General features: G+C 35.1%; 1 protein-coding gene across 8 annotated transcripts in view; it reads left to right on the top strand.

Moving 5' to 3' along the window:
• The first annotated feature begins 2,602 nt into the window (after window positions 1–2,602).
• The window catches only part of LOC145694697 (uncharacterized), a 62,719-nt gene continuing 49,355 nt past the window's right edge, over window positions 2,603–15,966 (top strand). For 3 of the 8 annotated variants that reach the window (XM_081771216.1, XM_081771222.1, XM_081771214.1), the window contains exons 1-2: window positions 2,883–3,292; window positions 10,768–10,878. In XM_081771216.1, the coding sequence (XP_081627342.1) occupies window positions 3,229–3,292; window positions 10,768–10,878 (175 nt within the window). In that variant the 5' untranslated portion in view covers window positions 2,883–3,228. Of the gene's footprint in view, window positions 2,734–2,880; window positions 3,293–10,767; window positions 10,879–15,966 lie in introns of those variants that run through there. The other 5 variants (XM_081771221.1, XM_081771220.1, XM_081771215.1 and 2 more) reach the window with 4 other exon arrangements.

Genomic DNA, 15,966 nt, shown 5'->3' with positions numbered 1-15,966 from the left:
AGTATAATTAATAGAACTCAAAAAGAAGTATTGAACTGAATTTACTGAAGAAAATCTATTAAGTAAATAAATGCTGTATCGCATCATCAATCTTAATTTTATATAAATCGTTGTTTCTTGAATCGTTCTGCAAATTTCTAATCAGTGACGTAGAATATTTTGCATGCTCATGTGTAAATAATTGTTTCGTATATCGTTAACCAGAACTTACTCTGTGTATTTAACTGATAAAAGTTAAGATCTTACTCAGTTTGATAATTGATTCTTATAGTTATAGTTATAGAGCTCAAGGAGTTGTCCTTTAAAAGCAGCTATCTGTAAGGTAGCATAGCAAATTTAAACTCAGTAATACCAATGAATTGTAGGGGGCGCCATATGGATTCTTTGCCCGGGTAATATTTTCCCCTTCCGGCGGCCCTGTTGGGGGCACACTGCGAAGCAAGTGCCAAAAACTATAGGCTACAAAAAATGAGCTGAATACGGAATACCCATTTCCCTGAACAACATTATTTACTTTAGAAAAGAAAAATATGCTCTGGGTGAAAATTCAACAATTCTAGCAACATCAATTAAAAAAAAAAAATCATCTTAGCACTCGAAGGCATAATTTTTGCCTTTTATGGGGCGTTTACACTTGGTCGATTTAGTCGCACGACTAAATCGACTCGCTGCATTTGCCACTAAATCGAAGCAACTAGGCCGAATCAGATTGATGGATGTGTTCAATTATTTCAACCACAGAAAATAGAACGTCTTTCAATTCAGTTGTTAGTCGATTAGTCGCCTTTGATCAATAAGCGATTAAGTTGAAGTCCCGTTTACACGGTCGATTAAGTTGAAAGTGACGTCAATTCAACTGAATCGAACGCAAATCGACTAAGTGTAAACGCCCCATTACGGTGAGTAATTTTAATTGTAATTTTATTATATTCCATGGATTTATTAACCATTGTCTTCTACAGAGATTCATAATATAGTGGGAAGTTAATGGCATGGGAAGAGGACCCAAAAATAATCCTGCGGGGGGCCCGACATTTTTGCGTTACGCTACTGATAGTGATGTGAGGTGGAAAATTTTCCGCGGAAAATTTTCCATTTCGGAAAATTTTCCGCTATATTTTTCCGGAAAATTTTCCGTTCTAATAAAATATCAGTAATGAAGTAACAATTCCTCACCAATCATAAAATTGTTTGAATTCATGTATAGAAATTTTAAAAAGTGAAAGATCGTTTAAAGAATCTGAAAATTTTCATGGCTCAGACAATTTTCAGTACTATGTAAGAACAAATGAAACAGTTTTTCATGAATCGAAATATTTTCTCTTATATGGAAAAATTGAATAACTTCGGTTTTTATGTCGGAAAATTTTCATCATTTTGAAGCAAAAAGTAAAACAGCTTTTTGTGAATCGGAAAGTTTTTTTTTTTTTTTTTTTTTTGCTCTGTAGAAACAAGTGAAAGGAATTTTTATGAATCGGAAAATTTTCATCACGATGTAGAAACAAGTGTGGAAAAAAAACTTTTCATAATCCGGAGAATTATGGATATTGTGTATAGTGATGTTAGGTGGAAAATTTTCCACTATATTTAACTGCACATAGAGTTACAAAATTGAATTACTGTAGAAGAAAGTTAGTCAGCAACAAATTATAATTTTCCAATTAGCTTTCGGGAACGGGAAAATTTTCTAATATTTCAAGTTGAGAAGTAAAATTTTACACAGTGCTTCTCTCTCTCTCTTCCTCTGCGAGCTCCTTCGTTGCTAAGCGGTTAGCATACGCGCCTTTGGCATGCAAGACCTTTCTTTGATTCCCAGCGGGAGCTCATGTAGTTCGGATTCCACGTTAATTAGTTGGTCCCGTCTTATATGGTCTCGCTGCTGAGAAGGACGTTAAACTCAAAATCAACTCAATTCAACTTCTCTCTCTCTCTCTCACACACACACACACAGAGAGAGAGAGAGAGAGAAAGAGAGAGAGAAACACTGTATATTTTTACTTTCCAACTTAAAATAGAAAATTTTCTGGTTTCTGAAAGCTAACTGGAAAATTATAATTTGTTGCTGTCTAACTTTCCTCTACAGGAGTTGAATTTTATAGCTGAATGTGCAGTTAAATATAGTGGAAAATTTTCCACCAAATATCACTATACATAATATCCAAAATTCTCCGGATTATGAAAAGTTTTTTTCACTTGTTTCTACATCGTGATGAAAATTTTCCGACTAATTAAAATTCCTTTCACTTGTTTCTACAGAGAAATAAAATTTTCCAATTCGCAAAAAGTTGATTTAATTTTTGCTTCAAAATTATGAAAATTTTCCGACTCATGAAGAGTTCTTTAATTTTTCCATACAAGACAGAAAATATTTCGATTCATGAAAAATTGTTTCATTTGTTCTTACATAGTACTGAAAATTGTCTGAGCCATGAAAATTTTCAGATTCTTTAAACGATCTTTCACTTTTTAACATTTCTATACATGAATTCAATCAATTTTATGAATACTGAGGAATTGTTATTTGATCACTGATATTTGTTAAGAAGGGAAAATTTTCCAGAAAAATATAGAAGAAAATTTTCCACCTCACATCACGGCTAAACAACGATGTAGGAATAAGTGGAGTATGTTTTTATGAATCGGAAAATTTTCCGTTTCAAAATTTTCCGGAAAATTTTCATCACTGGCTACTGATAACCTCAACTTTAGGACCTTCCGTTTATTTAATGTACGGTATGTTTAATATTTTGTTCCAGATTCTTTCCATTGTGTAGTTCTATCTAGGTTTTTGAAGCTTGAAGGAGAAGATGAGTAGAAACAAAATTTCAAGTTCTTATGATTTCGAAGTTGGCTGATGAGCGCTTTAATGAATTAAAATGTTGGATTACTGATTTTCACAGATAGATAAATTTTCGACATTCTCGAATACATAATAAATTTTCAAGTTGTTATTAAATGATTATATAAAAGGGCTCAGAGCAGTCGTGACGGGGAATGAGAAGCTAAATTACTGACAAAAGAAGAAGAAGACAATTATTTACCTTTGCATTAAAAAACGAAAATATTTACTATCACCTAGGTTTTCGTCTACCTCTATTGACTATTTAGCGCACATGTCTTATTTGGATATTGTACATTTGCTTGCTCAACTTGCTCAACGCAATTATTGCAGTTTTTCTTATCTGTTCAACGCATAAACTATTTAAACAACGAAATAGAGGAGATATAATGAAGTTAAAAATAAATGGCTTTTTTGTTGAATTGGAAAATATAGTACAAGAGGAATTAGATAGTAAGTTTTTTTTATTTTTCTAAAACCTGCAATAATAAGGTTGTAGTATGCATGCACTGTTGAGAAATATGATGGGTGTATTTCTTTGTATTTCCTTCCATATTGTTGAAGTGCAAGGGTAAAATACAAGGTGCGCCTGAGAACTGGATATTAGTTTCTTCCCCAAGTCACTTGTAAGCGACTCTGGCTCATTTGTTTTTGTTATTTGAGGAGAATTTAGGATTTGGGGGGCTAAAATCAGATATAAAAGAAATGTTTCGAGGTAAAATAAGTTGATCTTACGAAAATATAAATACTTAGTGAAAGTAAGGGTAGTTGGGATCAACACTAACAAAGACAAAACATTCACTCGCTCACGCTCGCTCGGCAATACTGTCTGAATTACGTTATTAATCTAACCGGATATAGTATACGAGAGTGCCTCATCATTTAGCGAGGACTCACGAAGTGCAGTCTTTTAAGGATTATTCATTGAGGATATAGGAACTTGGAAATGAGGTAAAAATGCGACTTTCATTTAATTACTGAGTAATATAAAATAAAATGTACGTCGGTTTGCGTTGCGTTTCGTTGTGTTTTATGGTATGCGAAGAATAATAATGTGCCCTTGTACGTAGTGTATGAGTATATGTGGGGGATTTGAAACACACATCGCATGTCACGTGCACGTGGATGCTTTTTACTACTTCTAAATGTAATAAAATCATTTTTATACGTAGTGCAACAGTAGGAAGTATCCACGCGCACAGATCATGAGGCACTGTTGTATACTATTACCATCTAACCTAACCGAATGTGAATAGAATATATATATAAAAAAAAAAAAAAAAAAGGTTGCCAACTGGCCGGTTTTTGACCGACCTGGCCGGAAATATTGCTGTTATTTTGATTATTGTATTATATTTATTTTCATCCTTGGTAATAGTATACATGAGAACCCCCTGATCTGCGTTTCTTCTGTGTTCTATTACCACTTCTACATGAAATACCATAAGTAGTTGTTTTCTACGTAGTTGCAATAGTAAGAAGTATCCATGTGCACAAGACATGCGATATGCGTTAAATTCCCCCCCCCCACACACACACACATAGTCATAGCTAAAGTATAAGGGCACTACACATGCATATATAAAGTAAAGTAAATTCTTTTTTTATTTTCGTATCAGTCGATAAGTAAATAAAAGTCGCTTTGTTACCCCCTTTTTAAGTTCGTACATACTCAATGAATAATCCCTAAAAGTATGAGCATCCTGCTTCTTCGGGAACTGATGCAGCTCCATGTATACTATATCCTTATCCTTTTTCATACAAACTTCTTATCAGCCATTTTATGACCATCTTTTTTTTTTTTTTTTTTTATTTTTCAAATTTGTATCTAGTTCAAAGTATTGATTTAAAAAGTAATTTTCATTCTGTAAATTTAAAACTTTTAATCAACGATTAATATATTTCGTTCATCTGTTTAGGTAATTTTAAAGAGATAACAGGAACTGTATCAGACAAAATTTGAAATTTACTTGTAAGGAATTTTATATTTTTATTGAGAGTGAAAACGGATTTCTTAAAGTAATTTTCTGTAGTTGAAGTATAAGTTTAAAGAATACATTTCATTTTCCAAATCCAAAATTATCACATAAAAGTTCATATATTTTTGGCCTATGTTTAGCAGAAGGGGTCCAGCTCTTTTCTCTAAAAAATGTTACAATTTTGGTAATTTTTGTTCACATTCGGTTAGTTTAGGGTAGGGTTGGTTAGTTTAAGTTAGGTTAGGCTAGTTTAGGTTACGGTAGGTTAGTTTAGTTTATGTTATATTAGTGTAGAAGTCCCGCATAATTTTCCAAAAAATGATAGAATTTCGCTTATTTCTACTAATATTACGTTAGTTTAGGTTAGTTCAGGTTAGCTTATGTTAGTTTATGTTAGATTTGGTTACGTTATGTTACGTCTAAGTACTTGCATCACTCATTTCTCCTGTAAATTTTGTGTTTTTTACGTGCTTCTGGACCCCTTGTACTAAACATTCCCCATATTTTTGTTCATATGTTTCTGTAATTTTAAAGAAGTGGCAGTTCCTGGTAAATACAGTAAAATGATCAATGCCGATTTCAGTTTCTAATTTATAGCACAATATATCTATTAAGCTTATTAGTGAATGTACTAAGGATATGCAGAATACAGGTGCTAATGTACTTTTGTTCACAGTGGTACTTTTCCTTCCCATGGATGGATCTGATCAGAAATACTTCACAGTTAGACCTATATCATAGGGAAATTTGAGGGGTGCAGTTTTTCTTATATTCCAGACTTGGCAACTCTAGTTAAAAACCTGGCCCCCTAAAGCTAAACAATAGCTAAAGTACTAACCTAACCTAACCTAACCTGAACAAACAAAAAATAGTACTAATTTTAACCAAAAAAAAAAAAAAAACTTCCCCCAAATCTAAAAATATGGCACTGCCGTCATTTGTAATTGTGATGAGTGTAAATAGTGTGGACGTATGGTATAAAAAACTACAGTGCATAAAACATGAACCAACTTGTGCTAGGTGTCCATTAGAAAGCACGAACGCTATCTAACCAAGTCAGAGTAAAAACAGTAAAGGACCCGAGTGTCAATGAAGGGATGTGTCCGTAGCTAGCAGGCGCGTCAGTGATGCTGGATATACATAAACGAGGTTGTTTACAACGGTTGAATGTAAATCAGGTACCAGTTCGGATGCTGTCGGTGGATTTGGGGGAAATACTAAATGCCATCCGAAAACTCCAACGGAAAGCGTCAACACTTATTCCATACCAATCTTCTCATTAATTGCGGAGCATAATCCGACGCAAAACGAACAGAAACCAAATATAACTGCTGTGCCTGTTGTCGCAAACTAAAGTACAGATTTTGCGTGACAGACAAAGAATTACATTGATACAATCTGTTATAGACTGGAATCGTAGGCCTATCATGTTCCACTGTTCGTGACCAAAGCAGGTTCTTACCCACCTACCTAACGTAATTTGGTGAATCAGTAAGCCTGTAACATAGGGTAGAGATACCACATCAAAGCTAACGAGTATGTCTTCTGTGTTTGTCTTGATGCTGTGCAGTAATTGTACGAAATGGCTGGGGTATCTGATATGGTGTGTACACTCTCCTGTTAGTGGCTGTAGCAGTCCTGTTAATTTCTTAGCCAGGTTGTATATGGGGCATCCTATGATGTTAACTATGGCTCGTAATGAAACTTCTTTCTTGTGTATTTTCGGAAGGCCATAAATCGTTGATGGTATTGAACCGGAAGATTTAAGTCTCTTCTTTTCTTCTTCATTCAGACTGGAACTCTGTATTAATGTAGAGTTTTTTTCGATGGCCTTGGTCGGATCTCTGCTAATTTTTCTGTATGCTGGATCTTCCAGTAGTAATGTCAATTTTGAGTGGTAGTCTTCCCTGTTGAGAATGACGGTCGCATTTCACTTGTCTGCTGGTAATATTATGATGCAGTCATCTGCTCGTAGGTCATTGAGGACTTTCCTTTCTTCTCTGGGTAGGTTGTATTTCGGCTTGTGTGCGTATGTGGCCTCTTGCTTCTTGGTCTAAGTGTTTTATGGCCTGTTCAATTCTGCTTACGGTTTCTATGATGGGAAGGTGTTTTGGTGTTGGAGCGAATTTCAGACCTTTGCATAGAAGACTTGTAGTTGCTTCACTTAGTCTTTTGCTGGAGAGATTCACCACTACTTTTTTTCTGCTCGGATGAGATAGTTCAGGGTTTTGTCTCCGGTTAAGCTTTTCGAATTTCTTCTTAAGATGAACGGTGTGTAATTCATGCTGCCTGCTGCCATATGCATACGTGATGGAATCTACCCATTCCCAGTCCCAGGTATGGAGCATTGTTGGTAGATACAGAAGTAGATGCTTCATTTCCCTGTCGTGCTGGTGTAGTCTTCTGTGAAGTCTGTATCTGTTCCCTGACTAGAGCGTGGCTGGCCCTGATAAGGACCCGCTGTGCCTTCTGTGACTTGATGTGACTGGTTACCTTTGGTAGTATATATTTTTTTATAATTAAGATAAGATATATACAATCGAAGATACGTGCAAAATATTAGGGAACTTCCAAAATTTGGTTAGGTGAACTATTACAAATGTTCAATGTGCTATCTTCTGGCATCCCTGCAGACATTTATTCGGTAGTTAGTTTCCTGCTGTACACGGCCTAGCATGTCACATATAACAGTGCGAATGCCATTAGTTATGGGCGACTTTAGTTCGCAGAATTGTACGTAGGTCATTGTGAATTCTTTGATAGTTTCAGCAAACGTAGTTGGTTTCAGCAAATGGTGTGCAAGTTTGTAATCATATGTTAATGACTATGAAATTCAACAATTCAGTGAGTTGTTGTATTCACTCACTCCATGCCCTCTTTATACTTCTACGTTATAATCCTTGCTTCGCTAAAGAAAACTCTGGCACTAATCATACGTTCTCTTATTCTATTCGATTTTACATTTTCGTTATGTTTAACAATGTCATAGCGATGTTGCTAATCCATTTGAATCTTAATCTCTATATCTAGACTGCGCGGGAAGTCAAAAAACACAGGTTTTCAGGAGGCGATTTTTTATTTTACCAAGCATAAGTATGAATTACTTATACTAACAGTACCAAGACGCGATTATTCAACTCACGTTTAGAATTGACTTATACCAAGTTAACCGGAGGTGGAGCATAACACATAGATCTCCAATTTTGATTTACCTCATTTTGGCCAATTTCTGACTTATACTGTTTCTCTCGCACAGTTTAGATATCAGCAAATATCTTTAGCGCAGTAATTGGATTAAAACTATTCATGACGTCCACTATTTGTATAAAAATTATTGGATGACATTTAGCATCTCCTCCAAATCCGTCGATGGCTCCTGAGCCGATGCTGTGACTTTTAGTGAGACGTTGTAAACAACCTTGTTTATGCGACCATCGCTGACGCGCCTGCTTTTTACCTACACACCCCTTGTTGCCGCTCGGATCTCCCTGCTGCGCTCCTACATTAACTCTGTTAGATGGTTTTCTTGTTTTTTTAGTAGCCACCTAGCACAAGTTGGTTTGTGTTTTTGCACTATAGTTTTTATGCCATTCGTCCATATTGTATTTATACTCATTACAGTTACAAATAACGAAATGTATTTACTACCAAATGAGCCAAAATTACCAGCAAGTGATTTGGGGAAAAGATAAATAATTGCCAAATTATTATATATCACTGAATTCTGAGATGTTCCGAACTCCTTTTCAGTAACAAAATAAACAACTAATGTGGTAGTTTATCACTTAACAAATACTCAGTTGACCGTTTCGTAGAATTATGGCGACTACTTTGGAAATGCCTAGTGTAAGATTTTGTTTTCATTTCAAGTTGTGTAAGGTAATGGTTAGGTCTGTCATTTAAAATAACCTTACATCATCAGAAAATTCAGTGAACAAAAAAGACACAGTTTCACACGTCAGTCATACAGTATCTGTTTCATTTCTGTGCAAGACAACATTTCCAAATTTATGAACTTGGAACAGCTAGCACTCGTCTGTTCCTGTCGTCTTATTTTCACAAATTTAACTATCAATATAGAAACCTAAGTCTTTCTGATTTTTTTTTCCAAAAAGTTACGAAATATCACATACAACTTCACACCAAAGGATGAATAAATCACTTTATAAGTCAACAAATTAAATTACTAAACAAACTGAATCGTACGATACTCTATATTCCACAGTGCTTAATACACTGGATGGAACAGGTCAAAGATGCAGCTTCTTCAGGCTTCCTAGCTATATTTGTCTCTTCTCACTTTTATTAAGAAGAAGTCATCGCTTTCACCACCGACAAGAATGAATGGAGAATGGCATGCAGAGCACACGACAAGACACCGAATGGACTTAGGAAATCTAGAAAATGCCGGTTTTAGAATAATGTAAACCTTTCTTAGAGGAGCATAAAAAAAGAGGGAACCTGATGGTCTGTCTGTTCCAGGGAGGAATCGCCGCCGCGTATATTGTGTTGTAGGGCAAGAGTGATGGATTTTACGGAAGAACGATGGTACAACTACTTGAAGGATTCGATATGTGAATATGTAGAAAAATGAGAACGTTAGCCGGGTGCAACGAAAACCAATAGGGAAATGAAGGTGGGGAGGCAAGAGCAGTGGTAGAGATGATTATAAGGACTAAAAGATACTAGTTAGGTCATTAATTGAAAAGAACATTTTTTGACTAAGGACTTGATAACGGTGTGGTCTAAAAAAATTACAATTGATGGATGATATTATAAATACACGGGTAAGAACAAAGAGATTAGTGGAAAGCCCTGCATGGAAGCTTGTAAATGACATGCCAGTCATTGATAGAAAAGTACTTCCTATGATGATTTCTCATGTAACAATTGATGACGACAGGGCTCGTAGCGAGTTATTTTTTAACTAAAGATTATTTTTTTTTGAAGTTGGTCATTAACAGTTAGTTTTTTTTTTCAATTTTGTCACTAAAAGTTACTTTTGCGGGGGGAGGGGGGAGGTAAAGTCAATTTTTCGTGTGATTTATGTTTTGCATTGACGGTTTTCTAAGTAAAATATGAAAATAAATAGAAAAAGGCAAACATAATCCACATTATTTGCTTTGATCGTATTGTGTTAAAGAGGAATGACATATTACCTGTTTACAGTTTACTTTTCATTGTATGTGGAATGTTGATAGAAAGCCATACTTCTGTTTACCAATCATATGGTACCAAGACAAAATTTGTAAAAAACCAATTGTACAAGGCAAAATTTTATTACTAGTTAATGGTAATGTAGGTGTTAGGTATTAATTACATTAATTTTGTATTTTTGGACATAATGAAAATATAGAAATTTGGCCTTACCCATCCAGATCAAAGTTAAAATGAAAAACCGTGCAAAGTATGTAATTAATAAAGAACCCCTAAACACAAGTAATCCAATTTATTATTATTATTATTATTATTATTATTATTATTATTATTATTATTATTATTATTATTATTATCTGACAAGCTTAAAAAAATCATTTTTAATCTTAACATGTTAAATCATAACGTATTTCAGCTATGATCCAGTCGGCCTTATTTTGGTTGAAAAAAAAAATCAGTTTATGCCCAAGTTTGGCATCAAGGTTTGAAGTTACTTTTTGATGAGATTTTGGTCACTTTTTTATGTGCTTTTGGTAACTTTTCAACCATTTAGAAGAGACCAGACCACTATGAGCCCTGTGACGATCAACAAGCCATATCTCAGAGATATTATTTTATTACATAATGTTTTTTAAGTACTCGACCGCTAAACAATCCAAATTTTGATTCTTTCTTACTTTCTTGGAAGTTGGTAAATAATGATAAATTCTCTGTTATCTCGTCTTAAATAGCCAAGATAATGCACAAATGCAGTGAGATTTATTGAATGATGGAAATAATGATGTGTTTCAGATGCTGCACTGAAGACTGTGATAGAGAGCCTTGTGCAAGCCCAGCTTATTGCTCCAAGTGATAGTTATGATGTTGAGATACTTTCTGATATTGAACAAACAGAAAACATAGGTAAGTGTTTGAATGAGAAATATTATGAGTAGTGTATTCTTCCTACTTACGTAATCTAGCTCTTGTATAGCCTTTTGTTTCTAAAGTTCGTGTACAACATTGGAAGGTTATTCTATATATGAAAACGCACACACAGAGACAGAAAATCTATGTAACAAAATGTCGAAAACAACTTCTGCCCGTTTATGAGCGTGCAAAAGTGTAGAATTTCGAGACTAACTAGCAAAACGACAGTTCATAGAAATTCGGGATAGAAACATAACTGTATTATCGGAAGATGCAAATACCACATTTGTATAGTGATCACTTGTGCAAAGAATTCCCTAAAGAACGTGAGAACTGCGTGGACGTCGTGAGAAAGTGTGTATGTAGAATGACTGTTCATCGTAAGGGATTATGGAAGATCACAAACATAAGGAAGAAATGTTGAAATAAAAGGAAGACAATACATTAAGTAGGTCGTGTTCGCAACAATTCAGAAAAAATGAATTAAAAAAATTGGCGTATTAGTCGGATGTACTTTCGATACACACAAGTAATGAGGGTTTAATTGGATCTTTGGAATACGTTCAGTATATATTAGCTGGAACGTATAAAAAAATTGAATGGCTCCGCGTAGGTTAAGCACTAACACTCTCGCCTCTGCGAGCAGCGGGTTTGATTCTCAGTGGGAACACTCGGTCGGATGCAAGGCATCCTGAGTGAGGTTTTTCTTGGGTTTCCCTCATTTGCACCAGGTAAATGCCGGCATGCTACGTAACGTAAAGGCCTTAGGTCGTTCCCTTCTCCACTTCTCTAGATAGGTGATGGCCAAGGGGCATCATTCTTCATACGTGACGGGCTAAAATGACCATAGATGACAAAAGCCTAGAGATATAATTCGCTTAAGAAAGTTCGTACGTATTTCGTAGGTGGTCCATTTTTGTTTTACAAGACTGTTGTACTTACAATACTATCCTCTTAGTGATTAACTAATTCAAATTTCAGAAGGGGACTCCCTGGGACTTGAATTATATTATGAAGTTACTAACATGTCTAGAAGTCTTCAATGGGTAAGAATAATATTGAAATGTGTATGAAGGACAGTCGTATACGCCGATTAGATCGAACATACAGGGAAATAAAAACACCATTTTGAATGTAACAACTGGAACCAGTAGGTAGGGAACAGATACGAGTTTTACAGAGTCGTTTTCGGTTTGCGATTGTGCATAACACCGTAATGAATAGAGAAAGGAATCAGGAAAGCTATTGTTCGTTTTTGACGTACATAAGTTGAGTTGATTTTGAGTTGAACGTCCCGTTCAGCATCGAGGCTGTATGAGACATGCACCTACTTATTAACGTGGAATCCGAACCATATGAACTCCCGCCGGGAATCGAACCCGAGTCTCCCACGCGTAAGCAAATCGCTTAGCCACTGAAGAGCTTTCTGACCTACATAAGACAATAGAATATGGCCACTTTGCAGTGTAGGACATAGCTAGACCACACGTGTAGTTGCCATTGGAACAATTGGGATTTGATTCTCAGGTGCTTTTTTTTTTTCTTTTTTTTTTCAATAATGTGGTTCAATAGCGTCGAATGATGTTACTGTGTTGTAGTGGGTAACTAGTTAGCCTGTTAGTGATGAAAGTAAAGTTTGGCAGTGTTCTGATGTGAAGTGTGGTAATTTTGCACACCAGGATAAAGAGTTTTGATATCCTTTTGTGAAATGTGGTACATCTACACTAGTCAGTATGACAGTGTGTCCTACACCAGAGCTTTAAAAGAAGAAAAAAAAGTGTCTCTTAAGTATAGGGAAGCAAGATGTAATAACAACGAAGCGAGGTGTCTGTATGGTGAAAATGAAATTTTTTAGTTTAATTGTCTCACGGGTATTATCTACGCTAAGAGAGATGGGCGTCTGTATGTTGATCCATTCTGTAATCGGAAGTCAACTTTTCGCGTCTTCTTCCACAAACTTGAAGTTTGCTTTCGAAACACATCGTCTTACCACTCGGATGGAACTCGGGAAGACCTCGTGCTACGCAGAGTATTCAGTTTGATGAGGACGTGCTACGCAGAGTATTCAGTTTGGTGAGTATCAATAAAGTCCCATCTTGAAGTCAGCATACTCACCATAGAACAGACGCTAAACACTGCCATATCATTAAAGACATTAACCCATTCAAGTTGTGTGACTTTCCCGTCAGGAATTTTGCTAATGGTTTCTCCTCCAAAGTGTCTCTACAGTGGATTTTGTAACAATTGACAATTTTCTCAAAAACGACTCAGGCGCTTTTGTTCATATTTCATAAATAAACATTTCATTAATAACCCTGTAATGATGCGTATACCACTTTTCATGCAAATATCGACAAGAGGTAGTTTCCGTTTCATTTATTTCTTTCTTCTCTTTTCTTTCTTTCTTTTCTTTTTCTTTTTCCTTTTTGCATATTTTCCTCAAATACGACTCATGCCACTTTGTTGATATTTAATAAATAAAAATTCATTAATAACGCTAATAGTTGACATAATCATTTCTTATTAAAAATCCACAAGGGGTAGTTTATTTTTGGGGATGAGTTTTCTGATAAAGTTTTCCGAAAATGTCGTAAATTTTGTTTGCTTCACAAATAAATATTTCAGTAATAACTACAGTATACCAAAATCTAGTTTAACAAATCGGAGAGAGAAAGTTTAGTGCAATGGCCCATACCTTTTATTTCATTTAACATGAATTAAATTTACGTGCTTCCCGTAAATTGTTTATTTTGTTATTTTACATATATTTTCACCTGAGTCAATATGTGCGTATCTAGATTTTGATGTGCGAAATATGTACGAAGGGAGCTTGATCGGTAACAAGATCGGTAAAAACTTTTCTGATTAAAAACGTTAATTTAAATTTACGTTAGATCTTTGTTTAATTTAGATCTTTGGTTATTCGTACTTCCATTACAACATACGCATATTTCTGACCTATTTATTTATTTTTTGTTACCGTGAATGTTTAAACTTCGTTAATGAAATGTTTACAGATCACTGGATTGATACAAATAGGTTTGTGACGCGGCCATCCTGCTCTCTCAACGCTACACTGTTAGAATTTTTTCTATGAATTATTATGTACATAACTACTATCGTAACAGCGAGGTACTTGTTCGAGTTAGTGCTGCTCTAGGACCGGTGAACTCAGAAACAGTGGGCGTATTTCGCTGCACCAGAGAAAACCTGATTTGTCGATTTAACTAGTGTAACAAAACTAACTGGAGACAGTTTTAGCATTGTCTCTGAGTACTTATTTCGTAGAGTCACTATCATTTAGGAACTAATCGTCTATTGTCTATTTGACTCTTTATTCTTTGTATGTGTATCTGTCGCTCCTTTGCCTGACATTTGTTTCGAACTGTTACAAACAGGACCTGCCTATATACTATCTTCCTTGCACATCGGTACCTCTTCCCCTCCTATCGGGTTATGCATCCATTGAGATTTCTTCCATCATATTTTATGTGCTTGTGACTTTGCGTTGAGTGGTTCACATTTCTCTAGATCTACATTTCCTTCATATCTTCCGCATAGTTCTTCGCATCCTTAGGGAAATCGCTTGTACACTCATTGTACACATCTAATCTTTGCATCGTTTCTATATTCATTTGTAGGTGGTCTATGGATGCATTTTTATGAATTGTTTTGCCATTATTTGCCTTAAAAAAATTCCTTTTCCCATACTTTCGGACACCGTAACCTGGAAAAGAAATCTTTTCCAAATTTTTGTCACATATAAATGTAAAATCGCATTCCCAGGAGTTGTGAACATTTAAGGAAACATTATATATGAATCTCGAGCTTCAGAGTTAGGACTCACAATTCATATAAGAACAAGGATGGATCAATAACAGAAATTAAGGCGTAAGTTAGTGATTAATATTCTTGCTTTGCAATCAGGTCTACCATTCTGAGTGTTTTTGTATGGCTTTCCCCATTTCAGCCAGATGAATATCAGGATAGTACCTTTAAATATAATCGCTAAACGAATTTATTCCATTTCCTTTACTATTGTTATCACTTTAACAGAAATACTATCTGGCACATTGTATTAAAATAAATGACACTCCTCTATATAAGATGAAGTAAAACGTTTGATGTTGTTTGAAACGTTTGTCAAGAGTAGAATGTAGATTGCGTTTATATTAGTACTTCTAGCTTTGAGTTAGCGAAATTTTAATAAATTGTTGCTGATTTTAATGTTTTGTATGGAAAAAGGAGTAAGTTGAATAAAATGTTGAATGTAGCATTTATGAAGCCGAAGCTCTTCATTACTCACTAGATTTGGAAAGCAACAGGATTGGTTGCCGAAAGTACACTAGGAATATGAAAATTATTTTAGAATTCTCAAGGCACATTTAGATGAGTGTTGATTTTATTATATACCACATTTTCTCGTGTTCGGAATAACGCGTGCTGCAATATTTTGTATCACGCTTATACGCAAGAAAAAAAAACCTTAAAATATACTGTGACAAAATACATGACAGCACGCGTTATTCCGAATACAAGGAACCGTGGAGCTGGCGTTCTCTAACACTTCGACTTCACACTGAAGTATTCCGTGTCCACTGGTATTAAGGCTTTCATTTTGCCTACTTCGGACCTACCTTGAAATCAAATCATATCTAAGAATTTTGTGAGAGCATGTGCAGGAGTTATTCCTATAGGAAATCCCTTGCTCACTTTGCACATTGATGAAATATGCACGTTTGGATTGCATTTTGTATGACCTCTTTGACGCTAATATGGACCTCCAGTCCCCGTTTTCTTGCATTTGAAATAGTGAGTGTTGAAATTTACCTTTTCGACGATTTTGGACAGCCCTAGCTCTGAACCATATACTTTTCCCCACAGATTCATATGAACTTTTTTTTTTTTTTATTTTGATATGAGGAATCACCTCTGACAGTTTTTCGGTATAGTTCATTAACACCGTGTATATTTAAATATGGTATTTCCTCATAATTCAAGTAATTTGAGGTGTTTGTATGAGAGGAATGTAGATATTTTAATAATAAGAACTTCAAAAATACTGACTTTACTTAATGTGTA

The sequence above is a fragment of the Thermobia domestica genome, chromosome 9 (genome assembly GCF_964235325.1).
Source record: "Thermobia domestica chromosome 9, izTheDome1.hap1.1, whole genome shotgun sequence".
In the NCBI taxonomy this organism is placed as follows: domain Eukaryota; kingdom Metazoa; phylum Arthropoda; class Insecta; order Zygentoma; family Lepismatidae; genus Thermobia; species Thermobia domestica.
The sequence above is the reverse complement of the archived record's forward strand: the minus strand, read 5'-3'. Positions and strand labels throughout refer to the sequence as shown.